At 38.1% G+C, this 19,985-nt stretch overlaps 2 protein-coding genes and 1 pseudogene across 5 annotated transcripts; all 3 read left to right on the top strand.

The window, feature by feature from the left end:
• Window positions 1-171: 171 nt before the first annotated feature.
• Window positions 172-2,927, top strand: LOC146488946 (steroid 17-alpha-hydroxylase/17,20 lyase pseudogene; annotated as a pseudogene). The gene is made up of 2 exons (XR_014865719.1): window positions 172-328; window positions 1,233-2,927. The product of XR_014865719.1 is annotated as a steroid 17-alpha-hydroxylase/17,20 lyase pseudogene (transcript).
• A 1,063-nt stretch (window positions 2,928-3,990) lies between these two features.
• Window positions 3,991-10,767, top strand: LOC146488945 (voltage-gated hydrogen channel 1-like). 2 transcript variants are annotated; one of them, XR_014865726.1, is made up of 9 exons: window positions 3,991-4,128; window positions 6,267-6,377; window positions 6,644-6,771; window positions 7,090-7,160; window positions 7,558-7,614; window positions 8,599-8,651; window positions 8,968-9,050; window positions 9,779-10,220; window positions 10,253-10,767. XR_014865726.1 is itself a non-coding variant. In XM_085115037.1 (8 exons), the coding sequence occupies exons 1-8, from the start codon at window positions 4,118-4,120 to the stop codon at window positions 9,916-9,918; spliced, it is 654 nt and encodes a 217-aa protein (XP_084971163.1). In that variant the 5' UTR covers window positions 3,991-4,117; the 3' UTR covers window positions 9,919-10,767. The 2 variants fall into 2 exon arrangements, 1 of the variants encoding a protein (XP_084971163.1); XM_085115037.1 differs by having other exon boundaries at window positions 9,779-10,767.
• Window positions 4,016-19,440, top strand: LOC146488944 (voltage-gated hydrogen channel 1-like). Of its 2 annotated transcripts, none has more exons than XM_085115049.1 (8): window positions 4,016-4,128; window positions 16,212-16,322; window positions 16,591-16,718; window positions 17,265-17,335; window positions 17,570-17,626; window positions 18,256-18,308; window positions 18,476-18,558; window positions 19,178-19,440. In XM_085115049.1, exons 1-8 carry the CDS (start codon window positions 4,118-4,120, stop codon window positions 19,315-19,317), a joined length of 654 nt encoding a protein of 217 aa, XP_084971175.1. In that variant the 5' UTR covers window positions 4,016-4,117; the 3' UTR covers window positions 19,318-19,440. The 2 variants fall into 2 exon arrangements, with proteins under 2 accessions (XP_084971175.1, XP_084971173.1); XM_085115047.1 differs by lacking the exon at window positions 4,016-4,128 and adding an exon at window positions 11,338-12,488.
• Window positions 19,441-19,985: the final 545 nt, after the last annotated feature.

Below are 19,985 nucleotides of genomic sequence, written 5' to 3'. Positions count from 1 at the left end.
CCCCCGATGCTAATCGCAAAATTTGGTTCAGACGAATATAATTAAAACACACACAAAAAACGCCTGTCTTCAAAAATTAAGACAAATACGTGCGTAGTATTCGTAATTCAACACAGTATTTTAAACCTTTATGATAGACCATTTAGTTACAAACATAAAGTAACACAATTTACGCCGCATCAGTGGGACTTCTCCGAAAAACTCGGGCCCAGATCCCTTTGAGTTTCAAAAGTGGAGGCTTGGGTGATTTCGTGACAGACACTTGTGATATTGGCTTAGTGAACAACTGTAGTGCAAAGATCGAGTTCAGTGGAAATTAACATCAAAGGTACGTAACTACTACTTTTAATTTTTAGTGCATTCCATAATGTTACTAATGTGATTACTTATGGGGCAAACGCAATTTTGAGTTAGTGCTTGCAGGTTGTATTTGGCTAATTAAAACACATGAAATCACACCAATTACAATCGCACTTATTACGCACCCGATCAGTGAATAAAAGTGGTTAAGCAGACAATCGTACATTAAACTTTGCACAGCGAGTATTAATTGTTTACGTTCTTGGCCGTTTTTTAAATCTTCAGTCGATTAGTTCACGCGGTAGTTAGAATCCCGGACCAGGGTCAGAATCCTATTTCGGCAATTGGCTCGTTACCTGTCGTGTGTATTAAACTATTTATGCAGATTCGAGGTCGTTTGCTTCTATTACGTCATCGGTCAAGCAAAATAATTTCGCTAATACCAACAATCAGCTGAACATTAGATAGAGAACAACCGCACCTCACATTCGAATACTAAATTGCACTTGATCATGAGGAAATGCACTTGTCCACATTTTCTTTCAAAGTTTTCTGTATTTTCTTTTTCAATAGCACCCCAACAATACGTGACTATATCGATCTTTCTGTATTGTCACGCAAAGATGAATATAGTCATTTATATCATTTGTACCGTCGTGACCAGACGATTTAACTTGCAGCATACCCATTTTTTGTCGCTTTCGCCCCTGTAAAAGTGTTGTTTTTCATATTGCGTATACAGCTCGGGTGTAATGGATCAAGAACTAATCCCGAATCCCAGGAAATCAGCTGAGAAGGGGATCCAGACACGTGATTCTCTAGTATTCTTCTGGGGCTCGCTTAAATTAGTCTCAGCGGAAGAAGGGACTACTTTTTAAAACATCCATGAGAAAAACCCTGACTGACCTGATTGATTATTTTTCAAGTTGCAGGTTGTAGCAGAACCTTGTTGAGATGATTGTGGAGGCAGCCATATTGATTATTCTTCTTCTGTTAGGTTGGAGGGTGTTCCTCACCCCTTCACCAAAAAACCTCCCCCCGGGTCCCCGCCCCTTTCCTCTGATCGGTAACTTGACCCGGTTGGTGGGGAAACCGATCCACTTAGCTGTGACTGACCTCGCAAAGGAATATGGGAAGATCTATACACTGTATTTGCCAGGTGGCCAGCGGTGCATTTTAATCAATTCCATTGATGTGGCTCGCGAGGCTTTGCTTGCAAAGAAGGATGATTTTGCTGGAAGACCACGCACCTTCATTGGTGATTACCTAACACGAGAGGCCAAGGACATTTTCTTTGCAGATTTGTCACCAACCATGATATTGCAGCGGAAACTGGTCCATTCAGCACTGCGCATGTACGGAAGTAGATTGAAGCAACTGGAAGAGAAGGTGTGCGATGAAGTGGAAAAGTTGCTGGAGAGATTCTCTGCTCACCAGGGGAATGCAGTTGATCCAGAGCACGATATTGATCTAATGGTGTTGAACGTAATTTGCGCTGTTGTTTACGGACAACGTTATGAGCTTGAAGACGAAGAATTTAAGCGAATTATTAAATACAACAGTCATTTTGTTCGACTTTTCAAGGGGTTTAATATTCTAGAGATGCTTCCCTGGCTGCGACATTTTCCGATTGAGGAAGCAAGAATCCTTCGTGAAGCGAGAGAATTAAGAGATGAAGTCCTCGACACAAAATACAGCGAGCACAAGAAGAAATTTGACGACAACGAAGACAAAACGGAAATAAAGATCAACGATTTAACTGATGCGTTATTAAAGGCGTTTTATGACGCAAAAGAAGAGGATAGCAAAGTTTCGCAACTCCTCTCCGAAGATCACTTGGTCATGATAATGAACGACGTTTTCAACGCTGGCATCCAGTCCACGACAGGGACGTTGCTATGGCTACTGGCGTACATGGTGAATTACCCAGACTGCCAAGCACGCGTTCAGGCTGAAATCGATAACGTCATTGGCCGAAATCGTCAGCCTTGCCTTGAAGACCGAGGGAATCTTCCGTTTTTGGAATCCACAATTGCTGAAATACTTCGCATCGCGACAACGACTCCCCTGTCCATCCCCCACAAGTCAACACGACAAAGTACTCTGGGAGGGTATGACATACCGAAAGATACCATGATGATGACGAATTTGTGGGCGATCCACCATGACGCGGACGAATGGGAGTCACCGGACGTGTTCAATCCCCAGCGGTTTCTTGATGCCGAGGGAAATTTCTCCACCTCCGGTCCCAATGGTTATCGCAGCTATCTGCCGTTCAGCGCCGGTCGCCGAGTGTGCCTGGGAGAGTCTCTTGCCAAAACTGAGCTATTTTTAGTTTCTTCCAGGCTGCTGCATCGCTTCACGTTTGAGAAGGCACCAGGAAAACCGCTCCCCAATTTGACAGGCAAGGCAGGAGTCGTGTTGCTTCCTGTTTCCTATGAAATATGTATCAAGAACAGAATTTAATCAAACTCGTTTTTCCCAAGTTTTGAGGTACAAATAGTGCCCTTTTGCTGTTCAAATTGTAGCCATCCCAACCTTAAATTGCGAGAAAACATTGTAGTTAACGTATTTCCTAAGGACAGAGCCTTGACGCTTAATAAAGTTAATTATTTTTGAGAGCGGAATTTTCCAGTTTTTCTGGGAATTCGCTTTGAAATTCATTACATACACATTTTCGAATAAATTATTTAGCTACTCTTTTCTTCTAAAAACAATGAAGAAATAGCACAATACCCAGTTTGAATCGGTGACTGCCAACCTAGTTCCCAGGGCCTTTCCCCTTGTAAATTAAGAGGTTCGAGGGAGAGCTGGGGAGAGTAGTGAGAAACTCCTCTGTCTCCTTCCCAGTCTCTTTACCTTTTTGCTCGCTCCGCTCTCTTAGCCCTTCAGAAACGAACTTATACCAGGCTAATTATTTGCTTGCACAAGGTCTCGCCGTTCTTCTGCAGAATATTGTACACAAGTCATCATCCTGTCTGCCTGGTGTTTTTGCCAAATCATGCAGAACCAGGGTTCGTTATATTCCTTGCGGCATAAAATGATGGCGTAAAAGTTATGGATAAAGGGATATTAAAGCATCCAATTTTCTTTTCCCCAAATGCACCACACACACGTTTCCTTCATTTAAAGACGTTCAAATGCTTCGCAGTGTGGTAAAATAAAAACAGCAACGACAAAGGGCAGGGAGCGATAAAAGCCTGATGCTAACGTACAAAACAAGGGAGTCATTCATTTTGAAGTATAATATTCAGTAATAACTAAAACAGCGACTATATATGGATAAATCGTTTTTTTTTTTTTCACTAAAAATAAAGCGATGACAGAAACCGTATCCTATCGGGCTGCAACTATCAGCTGGATCGAAAAAAGAAAGACAGTTTGAAGGTCGTTTCCCAAGTCGACAAGTAATTTATAAGCTGTGGGTTTATGTAATTAACCACAAATAAAAATTAACTTAAGAGCCACCTTTAAACTTCAAAAGATATCTGAAAGCTTTTACGCCAAACAAGCCATATGTCGCATAGTCTATTAGATTAACAGGAAGCACTCTTGTCGTATTTTACATACTTTATTTGCGTATGCTAATTTTTCTCGCGTCTCGGTTATTTCGGAGACGTTTTTGAAGCTTGAATTATTTTTTTCCTGAGCTGATTGTTTGGCGATTTTTTCGACGAAACCAGCATCTTTCCGTTATTATGTACGGGAGTTTAGCCAACTGATTTTAATTCATCGTATAGAGACAAGTTTTAAGAATTCTAATCGTTTAAAAAAAGCTGGTTTGCCAAGGAAGAAATAAAACAGCTGAACGGCTATTATGGACGAAAGGTAAAGTTTAGAAGTCTTTTACTGTTAGTTTGACGAATGTTGATTTTATTTTACTTTATATTACAAATCTGTCTGTTCTATTGCCAGAAAACTCTGTACTGTTTGTTTCAAATGATCGGGTAATTTTTGTTATATTTCTTTACTTTACAACTGTCATTTCCATGAACAACTGTTTTTGTAAACCTTTTGACGCGAGTTGACTATTATATTCAAAACAACTTTTGAATAGGCAAACGGAGAAAAGTCCTGTTGAATTTGACCGTAGTACATCGTAAGCGGGTCTGTGATCTCGCTTTCTTTTATATTAGAGAAGAAAATACAATGGTTTATCGATGTATGGATTATTTATTCTTAAAGTTGCGAAGACGGAATTATGATTTTCTGCCGTTCTGCAGGCCTTTGTTATAAGTGGGGCGGAAGGAAAATTCAAAACAAGATGCTTATCTCAGAAACCCGAACACATATATTATGCTGGCAAACACATGTCTCAAAATATCAAACATGTTCAGTTCCTACTATATCGGTAAAATTTTTAGAGTTCAATTTTAATCATTGTTTTATTTTTCTTAAAGGCATAATTCACATGTCGTAATAACCATGGCGCAGTTAACTACGATCAGTCTCCGTTTTTGTTTCGCTTGGTAAAGCATTCCCCCGCAGGAAACGCTACGATTTTAGCGAGAAACCGATAAATAGGAGGAAATTTAAGCGCTGGTAAAATTGTATGGGCTTGATCGGGGGCATTTCATTCGCTTCACGGAATGCAATTCAAACTACAGATTAAGAATCGATTCGGCATTCCGTTCGATTGAAATTTCTTCATCTTGGTTGTTTGTTTGTTTGTTTGTTTGTTTTCTGGGCCAATTTATAGCAGTTCTTCTGCACAGGTTTGAATTACATTACATTCGTCATTAAATGTGACGGATAGATTGGGCTATTAAAAGTTATCATCAGAAGGCAAATAATAAACATAAGTGTTGGTAGCATGTCGCGTACTCCAGTGAATTAATAACCATGTTTGATAAGTCTGATAAGATTACAAGCTTCACAGTATTTTGTCTTGATCAAACCGTGGCCCCACTTTTCTTCCTTTTTTCAGCATTCCACACCCAAATGCGGAAATGATTACTGTTTAATAGGAAAAACAAACAAAAATTAAATGCCCGGCTCAATCCTGCGATGGACCAGCATCCCAGCATCCAAGAGAGAATAGTAATACTCTATTAGTACTGAACAAGAGTAAGAATTTGTAGTTAAGTTTATATATTGTACGTTGACAAGATACAAGATGCTCTGTCAACCATGCGAACTTCATTTTCAACACGTTAAAAGAGTGAAGTGAAAATGAAAAATTAACCAAACAATAACAGTTCTCTTGCAGCTGCAATTCCAAAATTGAGACAACCGAAACTGTTGTACATGTGAAAAGTCAGTAGAAATCGGTTCTACTCCATGCAATGGTGATGGCAACATAAACATTGCGAGACATTGGCTGACGCGAGTTTATTTTAGGGCAAATTACACTACGCAACGTTACGCGCAACTTGTGTTGCAACGGCGCAACAAAGTTGCGAGACAAATATCCTAGTGTAACAGTGCCTATAAGAACAAACATTTAAAAAATAGTGACCATGGCTCATTAAGGAAAGGTAACATGGCTAGAAAGAGGCTTCTTTTGAAAACTTTGTGTCCAACATGGTACAGTATTACTGTTACGTAGGTCACGGCCATGCGCGCTTTCCCTGTTTGAAAGATGCCGTTCGGATCAGCCGTTCAATTTCTGTTCTTTATTTTTGCCATCTGCATGTTGGACGTAAACAGGAAACAATGTTCGCTTTATATCTAAATCGTGATCATTGGATATTGCAATTCCAAAGTTTTGATTGGCTTAGCGGCCAAGGTACATGTGCCATTATACCATGGCCGAGAAAAAGCGACCATTAGATTGTCTTCTGGTTCCTGTTCTTGCAAAGCAAAAACATCAAGATACAGCAATATTTCTTCGCTTTTTAAAAAAAAATTACTCCACTCGCACTCATCGGAAATGAGATGATTATGATTATCTCATTTTTTTTATAATGGAAATTCTTTGTAGTATAATAAGCCAACTATCCTACTTTGAGTTTACTTTACACTAGTTCTGAACTAAAGGCGAAGGAAGACATTGATGGAAAAAGAACATACATGGAGAAGTGGCGGAGAAGATTGACTGAGACATACGAAGAAGGAAGTTTCAAAGAATGCTGCAGGTAAGCCACTGTTTCCTTTCGTGTCACTTTTGTATTTTTGGCGGTTTCCACATGGCCGTCGATTTACAAATTGAAAACCTCAAGAGTTGACTGACTAAACCAATTGGTAAAAAAATGTCATGAAACAGTGATTCAAATTATATTTCACGGCGAGGATAGCTTGATCGAGTGAGAAATTGCAAAATTCAGCTCAGCGGCCACTAACCTATTCAGATTAATGACTTAACAATTTTTGAACTAAAATTTCTTATTTGTTGCCCTTCAAGCGTTCTTCGTCACTCATTGGCTGAAATGCTGACAGGAGTCACGTGGCAGTTTGGGATCGTCGTCCTGGTCTTAATCGAAGTGATTATCAGCCTCGTTCTTATGCTGATCGAGTTCCACGTCATCAAAGGTGAATTCAATGTCTCTGTATCACGTTTAAAGCCCAGCATTGACTGTTTATGAAAAAGCCTTATCGTCCAAAGTTCTTTTATCGCGTCGAAGGAAAAACTTCTCGTGGTTTATAAGACTTAATTAAACGGTTTCAACATTTGACCAACATTCGTTCAACAAAAGTCAGTGAACGGAAGTTGGGCAAATGCTGAAATCGTTTAAACGGGTCTTTAGAGGTGTTTTTTTTTCTTTGCAATGACATATTGTTTTACCAGTTTATGACGCATCGATTAAAAAGCTAGCTCAATCATGATGCACTTTTTTCGTTGTCTTACAGATGAAACTCAAATAGCAAGAATCATTCTCCATTTTGTGAGCATTACTATCCTTGCTATCTTCGTTTTTGAGGTGAGTCTAAAGGACGTTTCTTTCACTCTACCGTTGCATATTGAAGTTTGAAGTTTATTTGCCTTTCTTTGTAATATATTTACAATTTATTGAGTGGTTAATTTATGGCGAGGTGACCTCTAGAAACCACCAGGCTTATAGTTGAGGCCACCTCGTACCTAAAAAATATATGCTTATATAGTTTGTGCAACAAGTGTGCGGCTTTGCCAATATTGGCTAATCACTCTTCTAGAATCATCAGATCCTCACCATTTTTCACATTTATTATAATACAGGTTAACATCTTAGGTACTTCTTCTCTGCGCGCCAAGATCCTTTGACAGAGAAGGAAAGGCAGGTTCTGTATTTCATTTGGTCAGGATGTTAATTTTCTTGATTTGACAATGTTTATTTTCAGGTTTTTCTTAAATTCTACGCAATGGGATGCGAGTATTTTCTCGAGGAAAAACTAGAGGTATCATCAACTACTTAAAGGGGAAGTATCACGTGAATTCGATGTCATTTCAGAACCCCAAAAATGTTTGTTTGTTAACTGAAACAAAAAATAATTGTCTAGTTTTGTTATAAATTATCACTCCAGTGCAATACAGCTGTTAATTGCTGCCTCTGGCCAGAGACAGAGTAGGTTAGAATGGATTGAAACTTGAAAAATGTTAGGCTAATGTTTTTCAAGTTCTCGCATTTTTTCCAAAATGAGCTAGAACAGATCACGAGTTGTTCCTTTCAAGAATTGAGTTGATCTCTTTCCTCTCGTTGTTCTAGAATTATTTTGTAGCTAAGTGAAGGTCATGTTTCAGCATTTTTAACAAAAGATACCAAAACCCCATGATACTTCCCCTTTAGCAGTAATCGTTCTAATAGTTTTTTTTTAATTTAGTAATTTATGTTTTTACCTTAACCATCATCTGACTCCACCCAAGATGTAATATGGACCGTAACCTCCGTCTCTCGCCATGATTAGGGACATTACAAAAACACGGCAACGAGAACGTCAAAAATAATGAGCTAAACAATGGCTCTGCCCGTGAACATTTCTTTGACGTCCTCTGCAAGACAACGACATGACCATGCAAATTCAAAGTTTTAAGGAGAACATGGGAGAACGGGAGAACTTAAAAACATTGACGTGAGCTCGGCGAACGAGAAGAGACTCGCCCGCTCGACTATTTAGAAAGGGGTTACTATAAGTTTATTTTAGTGATTGATTCATACTCCGACACTTCAAAAGATCATTAATGCTGAAAGAAACACTGTAACCTGAAACAAACGTAAAAAATGTGCATGTTAGTACATTAATGTTTTATTTCATTTTGCCGAAGGCCCATTTTGTTGATGCTGAAAGGAGGCGAACAGCGCACTCACTGAACCTCTCCGAAATCAAAGATTTAATTTATCACATAAACAGTTTCATCGCGCTAAAATAAATTTCCTTTTTCAGATATTTGATGCCGTTGTAGTCATAACAGCCTTTGCGATCGAAATACTGTTGAGGTAAATGAGCAACCTATATGTCTACCTACCTACCTACCTACCTACCTACCTACCTACCTACCTACCTACCTACCTACCTACCTACCTACCTACCTACCTACCTACCTACCTACCTACTTACCTACCTACCTACCTACCTACCTACCTACCTACCTACCTACCTACCTACCTACCTACCTACTTAGGCAGGTAGGTACCTTCCACTTGCCTGCCTGCACACCTACTCACTTATCGCTACCTAGCGAATCCACTTCCCCCTTGCAGATTTCAACACTATTTAACATACGAGTTAGTGTGTTGCGATTTTTCTTTCCAGTGTCATGCGCGCTAAGAAGGCATGGAAGGGCTTCGCTTTCATCATTGCTCTTCGACTTTGGAGAGTTTTCAGGCTTATCTTCCGTAAGTAACTAGCGAAATTTGTTAGTTCCTCTAGTTCAAACAGACCAAACACAACAAAGTTTGTTGTGTTTGGTCTGTTTGCAATTTCCCTCCTTTTAACTCTCGGCTCCAGGGCCTTGCAGGCTTGCGCAGGCGCTATAGGTAGCCAATCAAATGTTCTTCTTTGACGTCACTGTGCTCTGGTTGTTTGGCTTCCCAAGGCTGCATTGATTCGTTAAATTAAAGTTATGTTATCGGCGGAACCTAGAGAATTAATATGTTAACTATGTATGTTAATGGTATTCTTTATATAAATTCATTACTTCACAATCAAAAGAGAACATCAAATATCCAAACAGAATTCGACCATAACTTGTAAAAGACCCACACAAAGGGGCGAGTAAACTTGTCTTCCTGACGCTTATCCACCGCGGAGAACGTCGGGGAACTGTTATGGGAATTGTCCATGGTGTAACAGCGCTAAATTGGACAACGCGCAAAAAACAATAAAGAAATGACTGAAAACGGCAAAACATGCCCATCACCGACTGCATTTAGCTCATTTCTTCCAAGCTATCTGGTACCTAGCCTGCGAACGAACGCAGACGGATTTCGGCGGCGTGACACAAAAGCCGGAAACTCCGTCTATGTTCGCAGGATATCTGTCATCCTTGGGCCAGAAAAAATTATCAAACTTTTAGCTTCTCACTCTAGTTGTTTTTCTTTTTTTTTTTTGTTTTTTTTTTTAGTTTTATTCGCTTTCAAAGAGGAACTATACGAACTTATCGAGGACGCAGAAGATGGACCGAAACCAGAGGCACACAAAGAAACAGGAGAGAAAATCACTGAAAAGCCTGAAGAGAAACAGAAACAAAGTGAGAGCGAATGACAAGCGAGGCACTGCAAAATGATAAAAAAATGAAAACTTCGTGGGTCTTACATAAAATGTTGTACAGTTAAATAAAACTAACCATGGAACCGAACTTTAAAGCCGCACAATTGCGAAATTCAGAGTTACCAACCAGGACTCAGTTTTCCGTGCAGCAAGTGACCTGGTTCCTTTATAAGAAAGGTCTGTCTCCTTTTCTCTTGGGGACGAGAGCAAATCATTGCGTACGGACCTGAGAACCACTTCATGTCACGCAGGCGTGACGTCTCCGTGAACTGAATTTGCGATGTGCGTGACAATGGGTACGCTTGTAATGTAAGTGTTGCTAAATAAGTTAATTAAAAGGAAAGAGAAGCTGATTATGAAGGTTATTACATTCTTTGAATTCCCAGGAGGAGATTGTCAGGTCAGGATGAAGATTTTACTAAGGAACTAGGGGCTAATAATGATCGTTACGAATTTCCAACAATGCCGGTTTATTGAATTCGGGTTTCTGCATGAGCGTGAAATGACAAGTTCCCAGATTTTCAGTTACAAGTGTAAACGTTTTCTGATATTGGCCCTAGTACATCATACCGCATCTTCAAAACTTTTCCTCGCACCCACTCCGTGTTTTAATTTAAGTATTTTATTGCAAAACATGTAACTAACGTGCTGAACACAAACAAAAACGAACAAGCAAACGAAAACAAAACATACAACCACGGCGAAGAGCAAAACCTTTATATGTATTAATGCATTAGTGTAAAGTTTGAAATGCGTACAATAAAGAAAATTTGGCTACCACGTAATGTTTCCAGGCGTGCAATTTGGCCGCTCGGATAAAAATAAAATATTTGTTTCAAAATTAATTACATCCATTTTGAAATCACTGGTGATCCTTGCAATCTGATTGGTCCAAAATGGTGCAATTTATTTCCAAATTGCACCATTTTGGACTCTAAATCGCACCATTTTTTAATTCGATCTACAGTACTCGTATAAATGGAATTAAACTGGCAATATTGAACTTGAAGTTTGCACTGTTTTCGCTTTGTTTTTAAAGCTTAAATTTCCTAGAATTTTCTAAAATGTTTGTGCAATTTTTTTTTTCGGATTTTTTAAATAACATATTCTGGCTGGGGGAGGCTGAAATCTTTTATTTAGACACTTTTTTGGGCAATATTGGGGGATTTCAAAATGGATGTGATTAAGTGGTAATTGAACTTCGTGTCGTGCAATTTTGGTCTGAAATCATACTTGTAATTTCAAATCAAGCTCGCGCTGCGCGCTCGTTTGATTTTGAAATCACGCGTATGATTTCAGACCAAATTGCGCTCCACTCAGTTCAATTACCAATATTTATTACTTAGTAAATATTCCTCGTACAGAAATATTTATATTCTCATAATAAACGTTACAAGAAAAGAAATACATAAAGGAAAAATAATGTTTGGTTATGGTTCGAAATATTTGAACGTTTACTTTAAAATTAGGGCGTACTGTTTACAAATATGCACTGCAAATGACGAGCACAAAATGTTCAAAACAATTAACGACTCCAGGAATATTTCTCCTAAAGAAATAATTCTAGTCTCTAATTAAAATTTAAGTAAAGAATACAGGAAAAATAATGTTTGGTTGTGGCCCGAAATATTTCAGTGAGCGCTTAAAATTATACACAAGTCCAGCACAAAATGTTCAAAACAATTCATAACTCTGTGAATATTTCTCTTACAGAAATAATTCTAGTCTCTAAGTAAACGTTAACAAAACGAGAATACAGGAAAAATAATGTTTGGTTGTGGCCTGAAATATTTCACTGAGCGTGTTTACAAAACTTATGCACTGCGAATGGCGAATGAATAAATAGAGTAGCCCAACACAAAATTTTCAAAACAATTCATAACTCTATGAATATTTCTCTTACAGAAATAATTCTAGCCTCTAAGTAAACGTTAACAAAAGGAGAATACAGGAAAACCAATGTTCGAAATATTTCAGTGAGCGCTTAGAATTAAAGCGTGTTTACCAAACCTATGCGCTGCGAATAGCGAATGAATTAGAGAAGCCCAACACAAAATGTTCCAAACAACACATAAATCTGTGAATATTTCTCCTACAGAAATAATTCAAGTCTATAAGTAAACGTTAACAAAAGGAGAATACAGGAAAAATAATGTTTAGTTGTGGTCCGAAATATTTAAACGTTCACTGCGTGTTTACAAATGTGTCCTGCGAATGAATTACACAAGTCCAACACAAAACATAACTCTGTGAATAGCTCTGTGAATGTTCAAAATAAATTTATCCTCAGAATATTTGTCGTATGGCAACGATTTAAGTATTTGTGTATAATTTGAAGTATGTTTAAATATGGAAAATTACCGACAGTTCCCTGCAAAAATGCCTTTAATTTCTATGCGAGTTGCGAGTTGCTTACTCACCCAGCTCACCACATATTTGTTTTCAACTGACATTTCGCCTGTTTGTTTGTCGCTCTCGGGGTTCAAATTTACTTATTAGTCGCCTAGCTGCTTTCTCGACATATGTAGTTTAACAACATATTCAACAGCGGGAATGGACCAAAGGTAAAGCTTAGAAGTCTTGTTGCTTTTGCTGTTAGTTTAACGAATTTTGATTTGATTTTACTTTATATTACAAATCTGTCTGTTCTATTGCCAGAAAACTCTGTTCTGTTTGTTTCAAATGATCGGGTAATTTTTGCTATATTTCTTTACTTTACAACTGTCATTTCCACGAACAACCGTTTTTGTAAACCTTTTGACGCGAGTTGACTATCATATTCAAAACAACTTTTGAATAGGCAAACGGAGAAAAGTCCTGTTGAATTTGACTGTAGTACATCGTAAGCGGCTCTGTGATCTCGCTTTCTTTTGTATTAGAGAAGAAAATACAATGGTTTATCAATTTGAGGGATAATTTATTCTTAAAGGACCCTAGTCAGCCTCCGCCATTTTCGATGCCATCGAAATTATTGATATTGCATTGTTAAGCGAAATCTTAATGCTTTACTGTAAGTTGTGTTCCTGAAAGTATGTTTCATTATCTTTAGTAGTTTCACAGTGATTTCGTCCATTTCGACATGCTACGAATAAAATATAATAGCCAAACTCTCGCGTATAAACAAAAACAAAGGGGGCGCTTTAAAGTTTCGAACACGGAATTATAGTATTTTCTGCCGTTCTGCAGGCCTTTGTTATAACTGGGGCGGAAGGAAAATTCAAATCAAGATGCTTATAGCAGAAACTGAACTCATATATTATGCTGGCAAACACGCCTCAAAATATCAAACATGTTCAGTTCATACTATATACATAAACAAGGCATAATTCATAAGTCGTACGTAGTAACCATGGCGCAGTAATCTAATATATATTTAGCCAAGCCTAAAAGCGGAGCTCCACAATTCCTTTTGTAATAGCATTTATATACATGCTACTCTGCTTATTGAATGAACGTAATAACGTTACAAATTCTTCATCTTCTTATGAGTTATATATATCTTAAGTGCATATAAAGCAAACTTCTTACGCGTCAGCAGAAAATGTTTTAAGCCATAAGCTTTTGTTGTTGATCGTACAAGATCACATTGATAAATTCCGATGACGTTCGAGAGCATTAAACACTTGTGGATGAAAAAATTACGCTCTCTCTCAAATATTTCTCCTGTAGAAAGTATTAATGCGTTTGTGTAAAGTTTGAAATGCGTACAATAAAGAAAATTTGGCTACCACGTAATGTTTCCACGCGTGCAATTTGGCCGCTCGGATAAAAATAAAATATTTTTGTTTCAAAATTTATTACTTAGTAAATATTCCTCGTACAGAAATATTTATAGTCTCATAATAATCGTTACAAGAAAAGAAATAAAGGAAAAATGTTTGGTTATGGTTCGAAATATTTGAACGTTTACTTTAAAATTAGGGCGTACTGTTTACAAATATGCACTGCGAATGACGAGCACAAAATGTTCAAAACAATTAATGACTCTAGGAATATTTCTCCGAAAGAAATAATTCTAGTCCCTAATTAAAATTTAAGTAAAGAATACAGGAAAAATAATGTTTGGTTGTGGCCCGAAATATTTCAGTGAGCGCTTAAAATTATACACAGGTCCAGCACAAAATGTTCAAAACAATTCATAACTCTGTGAATATTTCTCTTACAGAAATAATTCTAGTCTCTAAGTAAACGTTAACAAAAGGAGAATACAGGAAAAATAATGTTTGGTTGTGGTCCGAAATATTTAAACGTTTACTGCGTGTTTACAAATGTGCCCTGCGAATGAATTACACAAGTCCAACACAAAACATAACTATGTGAATAGCTCTGTGAATGTTCAAAATAAATTTATGATCAGAATATTTGTCGTATGGCAACGATCTAAATATGGAAAATTACCGACAGTTCCCTGCAAAAATGCATTTAATTTCTATGCGACTTGCGAGTTGCTTATTCACCCAGCTCACCACATGTTTGTTTTCAACTGACATTTCGCCTGTTTGTTCGTCGCTCTCGGGGTTCAAATTTGCTTATTAGTCGCCTAGCTGCTTTCTCGACATATGTAGTTTGACAACATATTCAACAAATACAAGAAATCAGTGTCCTTGAAAATTCTCGTTTGTTTTCTAGAAGAAGTATAAAGCCATCCCACTTCCCGCCGAAAAAACGCGGGTTGCCGCACAGGTTGAGTGTGACATTTCACCGATGGCTTACATAGATAGGCGGACGTACGTACGTACGTACGTACGCCGGATGGACAGTGACGTCATAACGAAAATTTTTCGCATACATGGGTTTACCAAGATCTCTCATCAATGGGGCTCCGCGCGCCCGCCTCCGGCGTTCTAAACTCCGCTACGATCAGCCTCCATTTTGTTTCGCTTGGTAAAGCATTTCCCCGCAGGAAACGCTAAAATTTTAGCGAGAAACCGATAAATAGGGGGAAATTAAAGCGCTGGTAAAATTGTGTAGGCTTAATCGTGGGCATTTCAGTTGCGTCACGGAATGCAATTCAAACTACAGATTAAGAATCGATTCGGCATTCAGTTCGATTTGAAATTTGTTCATCTTAGTGGTTTGTGCGTTTTTCTGGGCCAATTTATAGCAGTTCTGACAAGTTCTTCTGCCAAGGTTTGATTTACATTACATTCGTCATCAAATGTGACGGATATATTGGGCTATTAAAAGTTATCATCGGGAGCCGAATAATAAACATAAGTGTTGGTAGCAATTAATAACCATGTTTGAAAAGTCTGATAAGATTACAAGCTTCACAGTATTTTGTCTTGATCAAACCGTGGCCCCACTTTGCTTCCTATTTTCAGCCCTCCACACCCAAGTGCAGAAATGGTTACTGTTTAATAGGAAAAACAAAAATTAAATGCCCGGCACAATACTGCGATGAACCAGCATCCCAACATCCAAGAGGAACAGTAATATTCTTTTAGTACTGAACAAGAGTAAGAATTTGTAGTTTAGTTTATATATTGTACGTTGACAAGATACAAGATGCTCTGTCAACCATGCCAAGTTCATTAACACGTTAAAAGAGTGAAGTGAGAATGAAAAATTAACCAAACAATAACAGTTTTTTGCAGCTGTAATTCCAAAATTGGGGCAACCGCAAACTATTGCGAAAAGTAGAAGTTGGCTGATGCGAGTTTATTTCAGGGCATGTTACACTAAGACGTACATTTTGTGCTGCAACGGCGTAACGAGGTTGCGAGACAAATATCCCAGTGTAACAGTGCCTATAAGAAAACCAATTAAAAAATAGTGACCATGGCTTGTTAATGAAAGGTATCATGGCTAGAAAGAGACTTCTTCGAAATCTTTCTGTCCTACATGGTACAGGATTACTGTTACGTAGATCACGGCCATGTGCACTTTCCCTGTTTGAAAAATGCCGTTCGGATCAGCCGTTCAATTTCTGCTCTTTATTTTTGCCATCTGCATGTTGGACGCAAACAGAATGTTCGCTTTATATCCAAAATGTGATCATTGGATATAGCAATTCCAAAGCTCTGATTGGCTTAGCGGCCAAGGTATGTGAACCATTATACCATGGCCGAGAAAAAGCGACCATTAGATTGTCTTCTGGTTCATGTTCTTGCAAAGCAAAAGTAGCAAGATACAGCAATGTTTCTTCGTTGTTTTTTATAAAAACAATTATTCCACTCGCGCTTGTTGGATATGAGATGATTATGATCATCTCATTTTTTTTTATAATGGAAATTCTTTGTAGTATAATAAGCAAACTATCCCACTTTGAGTTTACTTTGTACTAGTTCGGAACTAAAGGCGAAGGAAGACATTGATGGAAAAAGAACATACATGGAGAAGTGGCGGAGAAGATTGACTGAGACATACGAAGAAGGAAGTTTCAAAGAATGCTGCAGGTAAGCAGCTGTTTGCTTTAGCGTCTGACTTATGTATTTTTGGCGGTTCCACATGGCCGTCGATTTACAAATAGAAAACCTCAAGAGTTGACAGACTGAATCAATCGGTAAATGAATGCCATGAAACAGTGATTCAGAATATGTTTCACGGCGCGGATAGCTTGATCGAGTGAGAAATTGCAAAATTCAGCTCAGCGCCCCACTAGCCTATTCAGATTAATGACTTAACAATTTTTGAATAAAAATTTCTTATTTGTTGCCCTTCAAGCGTTCTTCGTCACTCATTGGCTGAAATGCTGACAGGAATCGCGTGGCAGCTTGGGATCGTCATCCTGATCTTAATCGCAGTGATTATCAGCCTCGTTCTTATGCTGATCGAGTTCCACGTCATCAAAGGTGAATTCAATGTCTCTGTATCATGTGATTCATATACAGTCAATTTAAAGTCCAGCATTGACTGTTTATGGAAAAGCCTTATCGTCCCACGTACTTTTATCGCGTCGAAGGAGAAACTTCTCGTGGTTTATAAGACTTAAACGGTTTTTACATTTGACCAACATCCGTTCAACAAAATTTGAACGGATGTTGGACAAATGCTGGACAAATAGAGTGTTCAAACGGCTTCAACACCATTCAACATTTTTGAGAACAAAGGAAATGTTGTATGGATGTTGAATGAAAGTTTAAACCGATTTAAATTTGATTCAACACGCTTTCAACATTTTTTACGCTTTCAACAATGTTGGACTACCTGTTTAAACACCCCCAACATTTGGTTCAACAAAGTGTTGAACGTATGTTGAACGAATGTTGAAATCGTTTCAACGGGCCTTAATGTCAGCTGATTTTCAATCTTTGCAATGACATATTGTTTTACCAGTTTATGACGCATCGATTGAAAAGCTAGCTCAATCATGATGCACTTTTTTCGTTGTCTTGCAGATGAAACTCACATAGCAAGAATCATTCTCCATTTTGTGAGCATAACTATCCTTGCCATCTTCGTTTTGGAGGTTAGTCTGAAGGAAGTTTCTTTAACTCTACCGTTGCACATTGGCTAATCCCTCTTCTAGAATCACCACAGCCTCACCATTTTTCACAGTTATTGCATGTATAACGATACAGGTTAACATCTTAAGTTCCTCTTCTCTGCGTGCCAGGATCTTTTGACAGAGAAAGAAAGGCTAGTGCTGTTTTTCACTTGGTCAGGATGTTAATTTTCTTGATTTGGCAATGTTTATTTTCAGGTTTTTCTTAAATTCTATGCAATGGGATGCGAGTATTTTCTCAAGGACAAACTGGAGGTAATCATAGCAACTACTCAACAGTAATCGTTCTTATACTTTTTTTTTTTTAAATTTAGTTATTTATGTTTTTACCTTAACCATCATCTGACTCCACCCAAGATGTAATATGGACCGTAACCTCCGTCTCTCGCCATGATTAGGGACATTACAAAAACACGGCAACGAGAGCGTCAAATATAATGAGCTAAACAATGGCTCTGTCCGTGCAAATTTCTTTGACGTCCTCTGCAAGACAACGACATGAAATGACCATGCAAATTCAAAGTTTTAAGGAGAACATGGGAGAACGGGAGAACTTAAAAGTTGACGTGAGCTCGGCGAACGAGAAGAGACTCGCCCACTCGACTATTTAGAAAGGGGTTACTATAAGTTTATTTTAGTGATTGATACATACTCCGACACTTTAAAAAATCATCAATGCTGAAAGGAACACAGTAACCTGAAACAAACGTAAACTGTGTGTTAGTAAATTATTTTTTTGTTTTATTTAATTTTTCCGAGGGCCCAGTCACGTTTTGTTGATGCTGAAAGGCGGCCAACAGCGCAATCACTGAACCTCTCTGAAATCGAAGACTTAATTTTTGATTTAAACAGTTTCATAACACTAAAATAAATTTTCTTTTCAGATATTTGATGCCGTTGTAGTCATAACAGCCTTTGCGATCGAAATACTGTTGAGGTAAATAAGCAACCTAACCACCTACCTACCTACCTACTTAGGCAGGTTGGTACCTTCCACTTGCTTGCCTGCATACCTACTTACTTATCGCTACCTACCGAATACACGGCCCCTTGCAGATTTCAACGCTATTTAACATGCGCATGTGTTGCGATTCTTCTTTCCAGTGTCATGCACGCTAAGGAGGCATGGAAGGGCTTCGCTTTCATCATTGCTCTTCGACTTTGGAGAGTTTTAAGGCTTATCGTCCGTAAGTAACTACCGAAATTTGTTAGTTCCTCAAGTTTTGTTGTGTTTGGTCTGTTTGCAGTTTCCCTCCTTTCAACTTCAGGGCCCTGCTAGCTTGATTGCGCAGGCGCAATAGGAAGCCAAATCACATGCTCTTCTTTGACGTCACTGTGCTCTGGTTGTTTGGCTTCCCAAGGCTGCATTGGTAGCATTGATTCGTTAAATTACAGTTATGTTATCGGGAACCTAGATAATTAATATGTTGACTATGTATGTTCACGGTATTTTTGTATCAATTCATTACTTCATATTCAAAAGAGAACATCAAATATCCAAACAGAATTCGATCATAACTTGTAAAAGACCCACACAATGGCGCGAGTAAACTTGTCTTCATGGCAGCAATCCACCGCCGAGAACGTCGCAGAACTGTTATGGGAATTGTCCATGGTGTAACAGCGCTAAATTGGACAACGCGCAAAAGATAAAAAAAAAAATGGCTGAAAACGGCACAAACATGCCCATCACCGATTGTGTTTAGCCAATTTCTTCCAAGCCATCTGGCGCTCTTTGGCTGGCCAGAAAAAAATTGTCAAACTTTAAGATTCTCACTTAAGTTGTTTTTCTTTGATTTTTTTTAGTTTTATTCGCTTTCAAAGGGGAACTATACGAACTTATCGAGGACGCGGAAGATGGCCCGAAACCAGAGGCACACAAAGAAGCAGGAGAGAAAATCACTGAAAAGCCTGAAGAGAAACAGAAACAAAGTGGGAGCGAGTGACAAGCGAGGCATTGCAAAATGATAAACAAAAGAAAACTTCGTGGGTCTTACATAAACTGTTGTACAGTTAAATAAAGCTAACCATGGAACCGAACTTTAGAGCCGCACAATTTCGTAATTTCAGAGTTACCAACCAGGACTCAGTTTTTTGCGTGCAGCAAGTGATTTGGTTTCCTTTATAAGAAGGGTCTGTCTCTTTTTCTCTTGTGGACGAGAGCAAATCATTGCGTAAGGACCTGAGAACCACTTCATGTCACGCAGGGGTGACGTCGTGCGTGAACTGAATTTGCGATGTGCGTGACAATGGGTACGCTTAATAATAATAATAATAATAATAATAATAATAATAATAATAATAATAATAATAATAATAATAATAATAATAATAATAATAATGATCATTATCATCATCATCATCATCATCATCATCATCAGTCAACTAAAGTTTTCAAATGCTCTTTACAAATGGAATTAATTAAACATATATAGTGTTAAAAAGTAAACTGTAAAGGCATAAAAATTAGATCATAAACATCATGCTAATTCTGTTAAAAATTAAAAATCGTATAAAAGTTATTCTAAAGGTTTCCGTTCAAAAATGTTTCCTTGTAATGTAAGTGTGCTAAATAAGTTAATTAAAAGGAAAGAGAAGCTGATTATGAAGTTTA

The sequence above is a fragment of the Pavona decussata genome, unplaced genomic scaffold (assembly GCF_977016875.1).
Source record: "Pavona decussata unplaced genomic scaffold, jaPavDecu1.1 SCAFFOLD_8, whole genome shotgun sequence".
Taxonomy (NCBI): Eukaryota; Metazoa; Cnidaria; class Anthozoa; order Scleractinia; family Agariciidae; genus Pavona; species Pavona decussata.
Note: the sequence above shows the minus strand (reverse complement) of the source record. Positions and strands in the feature narration are given on the sequence as shown.